The sequence below is a fragment of the Mus pahari genome, chromosome 4 (genome assembly GCF_900095145.1).
Source record: "Mus pahari chromosome 4, PAHARI_EIJ_v1.1, whole genome shotgun sequence".
Classification (NCBI taxonomy): Eukaryota; Metazoa; Chordata; class Mammalia; order Rodentia; family Muridae; genus Mus; species Mus pahari.
The window spans coordinates 86,235,522-86,252,489 of NC_034593.1; the positions used below are offsets into that span (position 1 = coordinate 86,235,522).

At 43.1% G+C, this 16,968-nt stretch overlaps 1 protein-coding gene across 1 annotated transcript in view; it reads right to left on the reverse strand.

Moving 5' to 3' along the window:
- Vps45 (vacuolar protein sorting 45 homolog) overlaps positions 1-16,968 on the reverse strand; it is a 60,067-nt gene that overhangs the window by 29,656 nt on the left and 13,443 nt on the right. The window contains exons 8-13 of the mRNA XM_021195537.1: positions 15,264-15,398; positions 14,771-14,884; positions 13,774-13,941; positions 5,185-5,343; positions 4,316-4,423; positions 2,229-2,350 (exon numbers count right to left, since the gene is read on the reverse strand). Of these exons, the coding sequence (XP_021051196.1) occupies positions 2,229-2,350; positions 4,316-4,423; positions 5,185-5,343; positions 13,774-13,941; positions 14,771-14,884; positions 15,264-15,398 (806 nt within the window). The remainder of the gene's footprint in view (positions 1-2,228; positions 2,351-4,315; positions 4,424-5,184; positions 5,344-13,773; positions 13,942-14,770; positions 14,885-15,263; positions 15,399-16,968) is intronic.

Consider the following 16,968-nt stretch of genomic DNA (forward strand, 5'->3'; position numbering starts at 1 on the left):
TTTCTCTGTGTAGCCCTGGCTGTCCTGGAACTCACTCTGTAGACTAGGCTGGTCTTGAACTCAAAATCCTCCTGCCTCTGCCTCCCAAGTGCTGGGATTAAAGGTGTTTGCCACCACTGCTCAGCTGCAGTTTTCTTTTTAAGAGATTCATTAAAAAAAAAAAAAAATCACACACTGTACAAGAGTCGCTTACCTATAAATCTTCAAACATTTTCTGAATTTCATTATATCTATACAATAAACTGCTAATGCTATTAGATGATTACTGGTTGAAATAATAGGTGATTTATATCAATAGTAAAATTCTCACATTTAATTACCCAACTGATACTGTATATGTTGGGCCCTTTATATGATGTGGTCTTAAAAAACTATAAGACTATAATTCTTAACTAGGTACAATTTGCATATATTTAAATTTTAGGTTGGCTTAAGTAACCTGGTCTGGACAAGTTGTTTTCATTAAAATTAACTAACCACTAGATTAGTTTTAACTAAAGAAAGTCAACCTTTTCTCCTGGGACACAAATGGCCTTTGCTAATCAGGTCTCTCAGCTGGTGTGCTGGCCACACTTGGCCAAGTCCATTCCTCACCCAGACCAGTAATAACCTGTTCTGGCTGGCAGTCAGAGAGCAAATCTATTTTGGGCATTAATGTTGGAAACGCCAAAAGACAGATGCCATAGAACACATAAGGAAACTGATACTGCTAAGATACAGAATTTAGGAGAGGATCTGGCCCTTCCACAACACCTGCTTCTTTAACCCAAAGCAAGTAATGATTCAGGACTATCAGGGGAGCGCATATGTAAGCGGACACGTGCAACACCAAAAGACTCTTCAGCCTGAAATGACCAAGGGGGCAGTGATCAGCATCTCAGCATCTCAGTGTGATGAGGAGCAGGTCTTCACACCCGCTTTCTCAGTGATTGTCACCTATTATCATTACATTTATTTATTTGTTTGTGTGTGACAGTGTGTGTGTGTGTGTGTGTGTGTGTGTGAGAGAGAGAGAGAGAGAGAGAGAGAGAGAGAGAGAGAGAGAGAGAGCGAGCGCGCGCACTGGAACCATGAAGTGTATGTAGGTCAGAGGACAACTTCAGGACTTGGTTCTATCACCATGGAGATCCTGGAGCTGGAACCCGGGCCGCCAGGCTTGGTGGTAAGCACCGTTACCTGCTGCCTCCTCTAGTTTTTGTCTTTTTTTTTTTAATTTATTTTTATTGTTATGTAACAAATTACCAGAAAGTTGGTAGAATAATAAGACTGAAGATTTATATGCTAGAAATAAAGAAATCTTCAGGGTTCAGAGAAAAGTTTTGCTAACTCCTCTCAGAAAGGACATAAATTTAAATCTTCATTTAGTAAATGACTTGCTGTAGTCTTGAACCTGGTGGAAGGCAAAGTCTTCCACAGGTTGTTACACCTGCAAAAACCTGCTTTTTAGGATGCATGCCTATGCTGTGTGTTCTCAACAGTGGACATAGATTTCATTCAGACTAAGTATGAACTTCAATTCTTTTGAGTGTGAAGAATAACCCCGAGCCCCATGCCTGGAGGCAGGCAGAGTGCCCCTGAGTTATTTCTCAGCTCCTTTCCCTTAAAGCCCTCTTCCCCCCACAGGCCTTGAATTTACCATCCTACTGTTTCAGTTGCTGCAGTACCTAGGAGTTCAGCCTGCAATGCCAGACCAAGCTTGAACTCTGATAATTACGACTGCCCAGTTTGTAACATGTAAAAACACACAGTCTGTAGATCTGTAGTTTCTGTAGGTCCCAAGGCCATGCATAGATTCGATCTCAGTTCACTGCTCATAGATATACCAACCTGAAATCAAGCTAAGTCCAGGACCGCATCTTAAGCATGAGCCAGTTGGCAGAATTCAGATGTTTTTACAGTCACAGGACTTCGGAACCCAGTTCTTAGCAGTGCCTACTGTCCCTCCCTACATGGCAGGTCATTTCTCTAAGGCCGAGATCTGGATGTCTTGGGCACTTCCAGTTTCTCTGGCTTGTTCTATGATCCTAGTTTTTTTTGTTTTTTGTTTTGGTTTTTTGAGACAGGGTTTCTCTGTGTAGCCCTGGCTGTCCTGGAACTCACTCTGTAGACCAGGCTGGCCTCGAATTCAGAAATCTACTTGCCTCTGCCTCCCAAGTGCTGGGATTAAAGGCGTGCACCACCACACCCGGCGTGATCCTAGGTTTTATTTCTAATCTTTGTCACCTTACCTGTCTCTGAGTGTGCTGGGGCCTAAATAAGGATAGACGTTTTCCTTAAGCCTTCCTTTGATGAGATGGTCCAGGGTCTCATGCAGGAAAGGCTGGTGCTGTGTATACACATTTTCCACTCCCTAAAATATGGAAATGGTTCTCATGTTATTTGGGGAAGCTAGCAATACGACAGTAAATGATACATCAGAAAAGGAACATATACTCAATGGAAGCCTTATGGGATAGAATCAAATTTGAACTGGATAGAAATCAAGCAAAACCAAACAGGACATTTGTGTCTCTGTGTAAGTAGAGGTGTGTGTGTATGTGCACATGTACGTGTGTGCATGCACACGGATGTGTGTGAAAGGTGTGTGTGTATGCATGCACACAGATGTGTGTGAAAGGTGTGTGTGTGTGCATGCACACGGATGTGTGTGAAAGGTGTGTGTGTGTGCATGCACACGGATGTGTGTGAAAGGTGTGTGNGATGTGTGTGAAAGGTGTGTGTGTGTGCATGCACACGGATGTGTGTGAAAGGTGTGTGTGTGTGCATGCACACGGATGTGTGTGAAAGGTGTGTGTGTGCATGCACACGGATGTCAGAGGTCAGCGCTGGGTGCTCTCCTCAGTGCCTCTCCACCATAGTCTCCAAGACAGGCTCTATTCATGAACCCAGAGCTCACAGATTTGGTTAGACTGGCTGGCCAGAGAGCTCGAGGGGTTCCCCTCGCCCTTCTCTGCACACGCTTCAGCACTGCGGGGTACAGACGCACACCACTGTATTTGACTTTTATGTATTTGCTGGGATTCTAAACTACGGTTTGAGCAGCAATCACTTCACCAAGTGAACCATCTCCCCAGCCTAGAACTTTAGAATATGTAAAAATTATTTTAATCAGGCAAAATTGTTCCAATCTTACAAAAGTACTCATTTTTTTTTAAAGTACAAAATTAAGGCTAGCTATTTTCAATATGGTTTCAATAAACTTTTCAAGGACTTTAAAAATCTGGACTCCTTTATCTTGTCTGAATCTCATTCTTTTGTGAAACAGAAAGAAAGGACTGTAGAGGGGTTGGTAAGCCATCGGGAGTAGAAAAGCACCAGGAAACGCAGGGGAAGCTGAGGTGAAATGAAGAACAGGCTAGGGGCTGGAGAAGCAGCTCCGCTGGTACGGTGCCCCCCCCCCAACACGGGGGCCGTCAGAAAAGCTTCCTACCAAGTAAAAACCTGGCCGGCGAGAGCCCCGTGAAGGCACTGTCAGCCTGGCAGACTCTAGAATTACCTGGCCCATGGGCTTAGGCATGCTGTGAGGAACTGCCTTGATTGTGTTAACTCACATGGAAAGACCATCTTAACTGTGGGCAAGCTATCACTGGTAAGTGGAGAAAGTGACCGCATTTACTGTTGCCTTCTGTCTGTGTGACTGACTTCCTAACATAGCAGATGGTTGTGCTTTCTCTTTAACTTCCTTCAAAGAGAAGCTTGTGGGCTCGGGGTGCAGCTCAGTTGGGAGACTGTTTGCTTATCATGCACAGAGTCTTGAATTCCATTCCCAGCACAGCATAAACTTGCTGTAGTGGTGTATACCCAGAACTTGGGAGCTGGAGGATTATAAGTTCAAGGCCATCCTTGGCTACATAGTGAGTTTAAAACCAGCCTGCCCTACATGAGACTCCTCAAAAACAAAACCAACCTACCAGCCAAAAACCAGAAAAACCACAAACCACCAACACACACACACACACACACACACACACACACACACACACACAGAGAGAGAGAGAGAGAGAGAGAGAGAGAGAGAGAGAGAGAGAGAGAGAGAGAGAGAGCGAGAGCACTAGCTTAATACATTTTAAATTACAAACACAGAGAAAAGAGCTGTAACTGGCAGAACTGTAACTGGCAGAACTGTCCACACTTCCTGGAAGTGACCCATCACCCCATCACTCCTGCTCAGCTCCCTGGCCCAGTGCAGGCACACTGCAGCACAGAGGCAGCATTTCAAGAGATTGTCCTTTGTAGATTAACTGGGTGGACATAGCTCTACAGTTCAGAATATGCTGTTAGGATCATATCAGGTCACACTAGACTAAAGCTATACCTTCAGTCCTTTGAGAAACTGTTTGGTAATAGCCACAGCATCTTTGGGACTGAAGAGGTCACTTCCTCTAACCCGTTTACCACCATATTCAACAACTGCAGACACAAGCTATAAAAGAAAAAAAGAAGAAACAACTTTTTATTGTTTAGGTAGCAGGAAGCTCATTTCATAAAAAGTAACTTTATTAGGGCAGTGAATACACGAGAGGATGGAGCTATGCACCTTGTAAATAAACAGTATATGATGTATCTTTTGTTGGGCTGAGACTATAACAGACTTGGCTTCTGGGGTTTGGGCTTACTATATAAATTTGGAATTGGGTTTTGTGCTATGCTGTGAGTGAGTGTTCTCTGAGCCAAGCAATTGCCATTAGGGAGGTCAGCTGTGCCCTTGCTAAAGAGTCCTATTTGTGGGCCTCCGAGACTGTGTGTGTCCCACCCCACCAGATTACGCAGCTGCTCCTTACCACCTGTTGTATGCAACTCTGCCTTAATGGCATATGGCCTCAGGAAGGGGACACAGGGAGGGGGAATCTAGAGAAAGGGAACACTATCTCTGCAGGATGGGGGGAGCACTCATCCCTGCTGGGTAAAGGCTTTCCCAGGGGAGAACACCCTCACCTGTGCTTTGTCAGGAACCCCAATAAACTGTGGCAGAACCGTGACTGTTTTTGTTGTTGGGATCATAGGAGGACGGGGTTCTAAATCTCCCCCTGGGAAAGAATTTTAGCAACAGAGTAAGTACACGGCAGCAGTCCTAGCACCTGGGAGGCTGAGTCAGGAGGACCTAAGGGTGAGTTTCCCCTAGGGCTGCAGGGTGAGACCATCTCTATTACAATAAAATACACATAAGCACACACATCAGGTTACCTTCCGATACTTCTCAGCAACACCTTTACTCCTGAGGTCCACTATGAGTCCTGGCAGGCTGTTGCTGCTGTGGCGCTCATAATGTAGAGCATAAAGCATCACCAGGCGAACTGCATCAAATTCTGTGACTTTCGGATTCTGCAGGAGTCTTTTCACATTCTGAAGAAAGACAGAAGCAATGTTAATGCTTTCACTTGAGTGGCCTCCTGTGTAAGAGTGGTAGAGACACAGCTCAGCCGACACACATGCCATTCTGTTTCAACTACAGAACGGCAACTGCTTCTTATTCAGTGGAAGGACTAAATAATTCCCATGTAGTAGCTGTAGGAAAGATGGAGTCAGCCACCGTTTCTCTTGCCTTTCCCCAGTCATCTCCTTGGTGGTGTAAAGAGTGCAGACTACTTCCACTTCAGTCAATACAGCACACAGAAACGACCAGTTTCTGGTTAAAAACGTCTTTCTTTTAGTGTTGCTCATCCCATTGTAGCCAGATAGACATGAGCTGGCAGAGTTACTCGGCCGGACTAATCCCCAAGAAACACATCTCAAGATGGCTGAGAGAAACAAGTGTATGTGACAGCATGTAATCTCCAAAATGGAGAACTTCCGATCTAAGAGGCAGGTGCTGGAAGCAAAGGGACAGGCCAAGTCATGCCTGGATTCTCTCAGCCTCACATTAAGGGCCTTCCTGCATGGCACATATACATTTATTATTTATTATATTAAATAATATAATAATTATTATATCCTGTACTTATTATATAGCAGAACACATAACTTAATTTAAGCCAAGAACACAGTTTAGGCCCCGGAAGGCACCACGACAGGCACTGTTGGGAGAACACTAATGTCTGAGCCAACCTCTGTCTTCACTGAAGGATGTCTCCACAGCCTCATTGAGGGATGAAACGAACAGAAGCCGCTCTGGCACAAAGTATCTTGTTTCAAAGTTTTTTAGTTTTGTAAGACTGAGACATGTAAGCATGTATTGGCTAACACAGAAGACATATTGGCTCATACATCAAATTTCAGTATGGACAGGCTTCCGCAGGATTAAAGAAGACACAGTGCCAACACGTCCACAAAAGAAGGGACAGCAGTCCTACACAGAGGCTTTCTGCAAGAAGTTTACAGCTTTCTACTTTAGGAGCTGACCCGCTTCCCACCATGCTAAGTGCCTGGGGAAAGGGCAAGGGCAAATGAGAAGGATTCAAAGATATTTCACTGCAATCAAACAAAACCAAAACAAAACAAAATATAAAACCCCAAACTAACTGAGGAAGACAACCTTAGCTGCTATCTTCAGTTTTGAAAAAATTAATCTCTGTAAAACGCAAACATTTTTAAGATGTTAGAGCCTAAAGAAAACATGGCCTCCAAGCATCAGGCTGCCGAGCTGGGCTGATTGCTTTCCACGTGCAAATGCTGGGGAGCTACCTCTGACAGTGGTACTTAATTTAGTATGCTGGCTTTCTGTGACAGGGTCTTGCTCTGTCATCAGATTGGCTGGGCACTTGCTATGTGGACTTGCAGGGTTCCTCATGTGTGTGTCTTCAAATGTTGGGACTCCAGGTGAGCTGCCACATCTGGCTAGGACTGTTATTATCAGTGTTCCAATGACAAAGTTAGACAGCTCTCTGTTTTTTTTATAAGTTTGACTTTAAACAGTAAGCTTATAACACTTTCCGCATAGCTTTCACCTATGCCCAGTACATGGTTTTGTAGGATGCAGGCTTTTCAAGAGCAATGCGAGGTGATATATAAGCATTTTATCATCATCAACAAATCCCAAAAGTTGAAAGGTCACTGTAAGTGGCGGGAGGAGCAGGGGCAGAAGAGAAAGTGCGTTTGGCTGCAGAGGAGTCAGGGAAGCCGTCACAAAGAGGCCGAGGCAGGGCTGCTATTAGTAGGGACATGAGAACCATGGGGAGAAATGGGACAGAGTACAAGACACCTAAAGGCACTGGTCCTGGGCAGAAGAGTTAGGACCTGCATCATACTTTATAGCGTGACCTCTAAGACCTTCTCACACCCCGAGGCAGCATGAACCCAAGAACCTGCTCTCCCCCACCTCTCAGCAGCCATGTACAATGTGCAGACTTCCTCTCTACAGGAACTAGGATTACACAGGGGAAGCTCTTCTAGAAAGTTCTCTGAGAGGGATCACTACTGCTGTTTTCCTAAATTAATGTTTATCATCATCCTTAAGGGATCAAAAAGGGAGAAAAATTCACTTAGATATCACATTCATAAGAATTTCCTTATTTTTTCTTTTGTGGTAACTTTTCTACAGAATAGCCACAGAATACAGCCCACCAAGGACATCTGTTAAAACGGTCTAATATTTTCCATCACAATGAAAAGGCATTTTAGGGCATACTTTATCAGATATGTACATGTATATAAGCTCTCTCTCCCCCTCTTCTCTCTTTCTTTCTCTCTGCTCATACTCCCTCTGCCCCTTCTCAACCAACCTGGAAAGTTTAAAACATTGTGAAATCTGACATGGGGTCCCTGCTGTCACCCCTCTATAGATACAATGTCTGATTTCCTACCCTTGAACTTTCTTTTTTTTTTTTTTTTTTAAAGATTTATTTATTTATTTTAAGTAAGTACACTATAGCTGTCTTCAGACACTCCAGAAGAGGGAGTCAGATCTTGCTAAGGATGGTTGTGAGCCACCATGTGGTTGCTGGGATTTGAACTCTGCACCTTTGGAAGAGCAGTCGGGTGCTCTTACCCACTGAGCCATCTCACCAGCCCCCTACCCTTGAACTTTCAACTCCCCCTTTCAACTTTAGTCTCCTAATTTCTGGCTATGCCACCATTGTATGTAAATCTGAAGTACCTACATGACTATGGGTGGACATTAGTGTGGAAACAGACTAATTTCCATTAGTATAACACTATATTTATTAGTATGGAAACGGACTGTTTGCAGTGATGGGCTGTGCCCTTCCTGTCCACTTCCTTTCTAACTACCTCCTCCTGTGCCTTGAGTCCTGTCATTCTCTTCCTGAAGCTCTCACACTGGCATTAGACTTCCTGGCTGGATTTTGCTGTCCCTTCATGAACGTGGCTCAGACCCTCCTTACACTGCTTCCCATCTCTGCCTCTTCTGACCTGCTAGGAAACTGTTTTCTTAGGAAAAGAAATGTGTAATTTCAAGCTGAGTTTCTGCTTCTCTTCAGCTATGCCATCACTGGGAAAGCTGGGCATTTTGTTTGCCCTGATCCCATGTTATCCTGTGACTCCATTTTGAACTACTGCTCTTGAGGTTACTTGATTTGTCCATTTGACTAGTGGTGGCACATGTCTCATGGAGATCTAACCAGAGTATGACCAGAAAAGAGGAGAAAGAGTTAGAGGGGTGTCTTAATGGTGTACTTATTTGCTAGAAACATAATGGATTTGTGTGGTGAATATTTGATTTTCTTTTCTCACTATGACTCTCAAGTCTTGCCACTAAGAAGAAAGAAAAAGGACCACATACCAATGGACGAATGGAGAGCAAACCAGAGAACCACTGTGTATTTAGGGGGTCAGGATTGGAGAGATGGAGGCAGATGGATCTCTGTAAGTTCAAGGTCAGCCTGGACTGCACAGTGACTCTTAACTAAAAGGGGAGGGGGGAGTTAGCATTCTGTCAGTGATATGGCTCAGGGGATAAACATGCTTGCCTCCAAGCTGACAATCTAAATTTCATCTCTAGAACCCACATGGTAGAAGAAGAGGGAAAAATGGAAGAAAGTGGGCAGGGTCTGACTCACTACTGTGGGTAATATATCCATCAGGGGTCAGGTCTCATGCAGCCCAGGCAGGCCTCAAACTCACTCTGTAGCTGAAGATGCTCTTGACCGCCTGATCTCCTTGCCTCCATCTCTCAGGTGCTTAGATCACAGGCAGGGGCCATCAAGCACTGCTGCACAGCTGCATGGCTGCACGGCTGCACGGCTGCACGGCTGCACAGGATGGCCCAGTCTTGTAATCCAGCACCTTCAAGGCTGAGAAAGGAGGACTGCCACAAACTAAAAACTAGTCTGGGCTGTTGAGTGACAACTTGTCCCCCCCAAAACAAACACAATCCCCCCCCCAAACCAAACCAAACCAAACCAAATCAAAGAAACAAACAAAAAAACCAAACATGGGCCAACGAGATGGCTTAGTAGGTAAAGGTGATTTGCTACCATGTCTGACGACTTGCATTCAATTCCCAGGACCTACATGGTGGAAGGAGAACAAACTCCCACTGACTTCCACATGTGTATCATGGCATGTGCAGACGTGCACTCAATAAATAAATGTAAAAACATAAGAACAAGCAAGAATGAAAGAAAACACAAGTAGTATGACTGCGCATGCTGGTGATAGTCACCATATGTAATAATTGTACTAGTATTTTCTCGCCTTTTGAGACAAAATGCTAGTGTTTAGAGCAGGTAACAAGCATTTCCAAACTCAAGTCACTAATGGCTCAAGTTCTCCGAGGCTCCAGACAGGACCCTTCCTCTTCACTTCCCTATACACTACAGTGTGATTAGAGCTTTTGCCCAAAGTCAGGGAACAGCTGTAAACAGGCCAGCTCCTTCGTCCGGATGAAGAGAATGCTGTAATAACACAGGGCAAGCGGGGACTGCTTTCTTTCTGAAGATATTTCTCTTCACAACATGAAGATCTTCATCCCTAATCCAACCACTCCCTTCTGAGGTCATGCATGCGCTTCAGTGATAGCACACTACACTTTGTCTCTAATGAAATTCTTCCTAAATCAAATTCCTGGTGGTTCGTATATAATTGGTTAGAAGTGGAAGGAATTTATACTTAATTTTCAAATGGGATGTATGAGCTTTTTTTTCTTACCATGGTACACTTACTATTCAATAAAGCAAATTCTATCTCTATTCAGAACCGTAGCTCACTGCTTCATGGCACATGCTATCTAAGGTCGAGTCATCTAGGGGTCAGGCCCCTGGCATCCACTCATTATCAAACAACAGTTCCCTTTATGGACTATTTAAATCACATTGCAAAGAATTCCTTGTGGTCAGGAAAGCCCAAACTACTGCTGACTGTAAAACTCTAACACCCAACACAAGAAATCTTAAAAATATAAGTTTCAAAGTAGTGATCAGATCATAATTAGAGTTCTTTTCCATTTGTTTGTTTTTGAGACAAGGTTTCATCCTTAGCCCAGGCTGGCCTCAAACTCATGGCAATCCTTTTGCCTTATACTCCTGAGTACTGGGATCACAGCTTACAGCCACGCCTAGGCTAGAGTTCACAGCTTTTTAAAGCATGTATTAGCTTTTTCTTTAAACAGTAGCAAAACTAAAGCTTCATTTAAAAAGGATTGTGATAACTTTTCTAACTGATTTCCATATGGCAAAGAGATGTAAATAAAAACAATAAAGTTGACTAGTGATTAACTTTGGGTCTATCTTTATGAAGGAAAATATCAGCCACTACATTTACACTAAACATGTAAATTTAAATTTAGTTAAATATAAAATTTTGTTTTTATTTAGAAAGGGGCAGAAAACCAAGTTCACTGAAATAACACAGGGATACTTTTAACAGGCTAACAAAAGAACTATAAACTATTACTCATGGGGATATTTAAAGTAAGTTGGCTAAGTTAAATGTTTTATTTTATATCTTTGCAAAAGATAAACTTGCAGTGATTAAAAATGAACCCCAAGGTGGTTAATGCAAAGACTCACAACATATGCTATGTTCATGCAAGAACACTAAATTTAGCGGTTCACTAAACCCAGCAAAACAGGACAAAAGCCATGCAAGTGGGAGAGGGGTTGTCTGGAAGAAGAAAGGATTTGGTGAGGGTAGGGGGAGGATGAAAGAGTGAAGAGGGGAGTAAAACTCATTATATGCAAGTATGATCTCGTCAAAGAATAAACAAATTATTAAGAAAATAAAATCAAAAGCCTTAAGACTGAAGGTTCTGATCTGAAACAGGCTTAGATATATGGTTAAGTGAGAAAACAAAATGCAGCTCTCTGTAGAATATGTTGCCACTTGAATTTAAAAAGAGATATACCCAGCATGTGGGAGGCAGAAGCAAGTGGATCTTTGTGATTTCAAGGCCAGTTTGGCCTATTTAGCAAGTTCCAGGCCAGCCATGGCTATATAGTGAGACCCTGTCTCAAACATACAAGAGATGTGCACACACGGCTTGGGAGAACCTGTAAGGGTTCATGGCATTGTTAGCAGACTCGGGTTTTACTGTACACCTCGTTCAACCTATACTTGCAATCTGCCTGCAAATTAAGGAATGTCAGTCTCAAGAACAGAATTCTTTGTGAAGATTTGGGAACCATGGACAATATAAAATGATGATGAATCACATCATATAAATATAGAGCAAACAGCATTGTTATGACTTTTTAAATGTTGGCGTTTTCAGAAAATCCTGATAAATGTTTAAAACTTAAAAAGCAAGACTTGTAGATGCCAATAAAGACTGTGGTGGACTGGAACACCCATATGCACTGCTCCCGTTTGATTCTACTGCATATAAAATGTCTTACAGTGAGGAACCAATGCCACCAAGCATCCTATGTGTCAACATAGAAACATGAGGTTGCTATTCCTGCCACTTGGGCAAAGCTAGGGCAGTATAATCCCACAGCCCGGCTGTGTCCAGTGTACCTAGGTGGCTTACTGAATTCGGGAGAGGAAGAGAAGCTAAGTTTTAGAATATGGAACCCTATCAAGGGGGAGTGTGATTCTTGTAAGTGGCTTTACCTCTCAAAGGACTTATTCCTAAATCATCTTCCTTCAGTGGCATCCTGTACAGATGAGTCATTTTTGTTTCCTGTTACCTCTGATCTGTCCTTCCTGTCTCATTTGTATGTGTCATTGTCATTGCCTGTTTCCTCTGCTCTCCCTGACTCCTAGGCTTCCCCTAACTATCGCTTACAGCCACTGTGAGTCTACAGGCCCCCTGACAGCAGTCTTTTCCCCTGGGATGCATGCTGAGCAGGCTCCACCTACACTCCTGCCTCCACCCCAGGTCTCTGCCTAGCTCAGTGATAGACTCCCCCGACATGGTTCATAAGGAAATTCCTACTCGGCTACTCAATTTTACCTCCTATTTCTCTTCCACACCCACTCTCGATGGCCACACGGTTTATTATTTCCTGCATACCAATGTCCTTGCTTTGCTGTTGTTCCCGACAGAAATCCTCCTCTCGATTCTAGTCATTCCTTGCGGCTCATCCTAACACTGCCTCCCCTGAGGGAGGGAACCAGAGAACCTTGTTTATTTATGGTCAGAGTCACAGTTCTGACTTAAGCAGTATCCAGAAACACGATGTAATTTCTTTCTTGTGTTTTTTTGTCTGTTCAATCAGAATATATATTTCTTGAGGTTAGAGTCTGATTATATAATATTTCTTTTAAGATCCTCTGGTGACTCCCATCATTTTTATTATTTATTTATTTATTTATTTTTAAAGATTTATTTTATTTTTATTATATGTAAGTACACTGTAGCTGTCTTCAGACACTCCAGAAGAGGGCGTCAGATCTTGTTACAGATGGTTATGAGCCACCATATGGTTGCTGGGATTTGAACTCAGGACCTTCGGAAGAGCAGTCGGGTGCTCTTACCCACTGAGCCATCTCACCAGCCCAATTCCCATCATTTTTAAAACTGAAGCTCAACCTCCTTTCAATAGCACAACCTGGCTGTTTTCTTCTGTCTCTCTCTTCAGTGTGTGTGTGTGTGTGTGTGTGTGTGTGTGTGTGTGTGAGAGAGAGAGAGAGAGAGAGAGAGAGAGAGNGAGAGAGAGAGAGAGAGAGAGAGAGAGAGAGAGAGAGAGAGAGAGAGAGAAAGAGAGAGGGAGAGAGAGAACTGAACAGTCTAGACTGGCAGGCCAATAAGCCTCTTCCATGATCTGTCTGTCTGTCTGTCTATCTGTTTCCCAGTGCAGGGCTTCCAAGCGCACAGCACCACACCCAGCTTTGCATGTGGGTACTGGTGATCTGAACTTAGACCTCATGCTTGAACATTAATACTTTACCTTCTAAGCCATCTCTGCAACCCACAATTCTTTTACATTGCTTTTTTTCCTTCTTACAGTGTGAGCACACTGAGGGGAAGACGGTGTCTTATCTATCATTCTCCCTCTACATCCTCATCACAGCATATATACGTAGCATGTTAGCATGTCTGTGAAGTGAAAAGCAATGTCTAGTGACTAAGTCCTCTTCAGTGGTACCGGGAATTAAACATAGGGCTACGTCATCATCTATCTTTTACTTATTTTGAGACAGGGTCACTAAGTTGCATATTCAGGTTTAACTTGTGATCCTCCAGCCTCAGCTCACAAGTGCTGGGATTGTAGTTGGGGGTTGCCACATCTGGCTTATATCCACCTTAAATGTGTTCCTAACTCCGAGGTAAGCTGAGTTCCACATTGGTGAAGAAGGGTTACTGGCCTTTGCAGCTTCCTCTGCCCAGCACAGTGCCCACACACAGTAGGTGCCCCCCCAGTAGGTGCCCCCCCAGTAGGTGCCCACACACAGTAGGTGCTCACACACAGCAGGTGCTCACGCAGTTACACTGACCTGAAGAGCACTAGAATGGTCATTCTGACAGGCCAGTTCTTGCTCAACCTCTGAAACCTCCAGCAGATTCCGCTCACTGACCAACCGAGACAGTTCTCCGACCACTGTCACGTGCTTTGAGACAGTCCCAGACATCTTTTTGAACTGTGGATAATTTTCAACAAAGGCCTGCAAATGGAAGAAACATTAAGGAAGACTTTGTTACATTCTGCCTAAGAGTAGGCATTCATAAAAGACTATAAGCTGGGCTTGATGGCACATGCCTTTGATCCCAGCACTCAGAGGCAGAGGCAGGTGCTCTCTGAGTTCAAGGTCAGCCAAGTCTACAAAGCAAGTTCCAGAACAGCCTGGGCTATCCAGAGAAACTTGGTCTCAAACCAACCAACCAACCAAAAAAACAAACAAAAAAGAAAAAGCTGGGCCATACCCTTATGGTCTTTATAGAGGCCAATCATAGCTGAGAACGGAAAGAGATTTAACATAATTTATGATGGGTGTGTCACTGTGCTATATATTAAAGAAAAGGCTCATAGAAAATGTCTCAACTTAAGCAAAGTGACTTCCAGCACTTGGGGGGCTGAGGCACAGATCTCCCATGGGTTCCAGACTAGTCAGGCCTACACAGGTACGGTATGGTCTACAGTAATAAGTACTGTATTAAAACCAAAATAGAACGATGCAAACCAAACACAAACAAGCAGGTAGCTGGGCATGATAACCCACATCTGGAATTCCATCACTTGGGAGGTGAAGGCAGGACCTCCTAAGCTCCAGGCTAGCATGAGCTTCATAGCAATTATCAGACAGTTCCACAAAACTCAAAAACAAGCAAAGAATCACGGTAGAAATTAGATCTGGAATATTCCAGAAGTTATGCCTCCATCAACAGTCTAAAGTGTCATATATCAAGAGTCATGGTAGAAATTAGACCTGGAATATTGCAGAGATGATGCCTACATCAATAGTTATAGGTCAGTCATCCACGCGTATGATGTACCTTCATGTCTGCTATGGATTCTAGCTTTTGCTGCTCCTTTGGTCTCTTCTTCTGGAAGTCTTCCATGAGATTCTTTATATTGCTACCAATCTCGGCAAAGTTCAGGTACATGTTCTGTGAAAATGCAAGTCAGAAGTAAAGTTCAAAACTTGTCTTTTTTTTTTAATATCATGAAAGAAGTGAAGAAGAATTTTGAACAGACTTGAAAGACAAATTCCATTTTAATTACCAAGTCTGGATATTAGCCAGGACACTTGTGATGAATACCATTAGTATTCTCACTGAGCTACCAGAATGGAGTCAGCTGCTTTGACCAGAAGTCAGTATCTATGTGATCATATGTCCAAGGCCAGCACCAAGTCTTTGCCACTCTGAGATGTAGCCTAGCTGCAGGGATCCTGCTGTTCTTCCACACAAAGACCCAAGGTGTCCCATTTTCACACGCCAGTACTGACACTTTACATAAGAACAACTGAAAAATTAAAGCACCTACATTAGCATAGAATTCATCATTTTCAGCAGACAAGACCACCTCTCTTAAGTCTTTGCTGATTCCTGGCACTCTGGAAAGATCAATCCGGTTGTTGTTTATGCCCAGTAGTTCATGGACCATGGCCTGATATGTCCACTAAAGAAATAAAACAAAAAGAATTGTCAAGTGACAGAACATGGAAATATCAAGTGTTTAGGAAACCAAGAGCAATGGCATATTTAGTAAGTAGCCTACTTCACACCAAGTTCCTCTATTTAGTTTGTATTTTTATTAATACTTTGTTCTCTAGTAAGTATTCAGATTGTCACTTTAATTGCTTAGACACTCAAACAGTCAAAATACTCTTACATTTCACACTTTAGAAAAAATGCAACAAGATTAATACTCCTGATAGAAAGAAAGTGACTGCAGCTATCATTAGCTCTGATTTTTGCCTGTGAATTAAGTGCATATTTTTGGCTTCCCAGCTAGGGCTATATTGGTAGTGCAGTTACAAGCTGCACCAGTTCCTGCATGTTTCTGAGGTTCTCAGCTGCCTGAGAAGTGTGTTCTTGCAGATCTGAGTGGTGCTATATTTATCCTGGGAACACTAATATTATCAGAAAAGCCCTTGTGAGTTAATCACAACACTGCATATCAGACACTTGCCTTGGGTCCATTCTATCTTATGTTTTTAACTGAGTATGAATTGTGAAGGATTGATTTATTACAGCCTTCAAAAATGTAAATTTGCTTGGTTAGAAACAAGAAAGGTAAAATGCCAAAAATTTGCCTTCTCACCATTTATGGAGACTGTATTTTTACAAAACTAAGAATCTTTTAGCAAGTTACTACTACATCTAGAATACAAGCTAGATGTATTTATACATATATTTACAATTAAATTTATTAAGAAGTAATTTAAGGGGCTGGAGAGATGGCTCAGTGGTTAAGAACACTGGCTGTTCTTCAGAGATCCAGGTTCAATTCCCAGCATCCTGTGGCAGCTCCCAACTGTCTGCAGCTCCAGTCCCAGGAGCTTCCTCCCTTGCCTCCTTGCTGGCCTCCATGAGTACCAGGCACACTCTTGTTGCACAAACATACATTTAGGTAAAGCACCCACATTTTTTTTAAAAGAACGAATTTAAGATGTAATAAAGGAGAGCACTTTAAATTTTGTCAATTTGTGTATATGTGTGTGTGCCACATGTGTGTTGATGTCTTTGGAAGCCAAAGAGGGCATCAGATCCTACGGGAAGTGAACTTGCATCATCTGGAAGAGCAATCGGTACTCTTAACACTGAGCCACCTCTCGCCCAAAAGAAGGTGCTTTATTGCCTGAAAGATTTGTCAAAGGATGGAAAAGATTGTTCAGTGGTTAAGAACACTGGCTGGTTTTCCAAAGGACCTGAAGTTCAGATCCTAGCACCCATATGGTGGTTCACAGCTGCCTATGAATCCAGCTCCAGGGGAATTAAGTGCCTTTCTGGCCTCCAATGGCAACAGGCATACAGGTGTCGCAAAGTCACATACACAGGCAAAACGCCCAAAGACATAAAAAAGGAAAAGAAAGGGGGTTTTCAACCTCCAGAACAAAAACAACAAAAATACAGATTTGCCAAGAGGACCCTGAGTAAGCCTGCTCCCCTGGGCATTTAGTGAGCACAGCCAACGGGAGAGAGCCCATGGTTTGTCCACAGCACTTACTCTACAAGTAAAAGCTAGT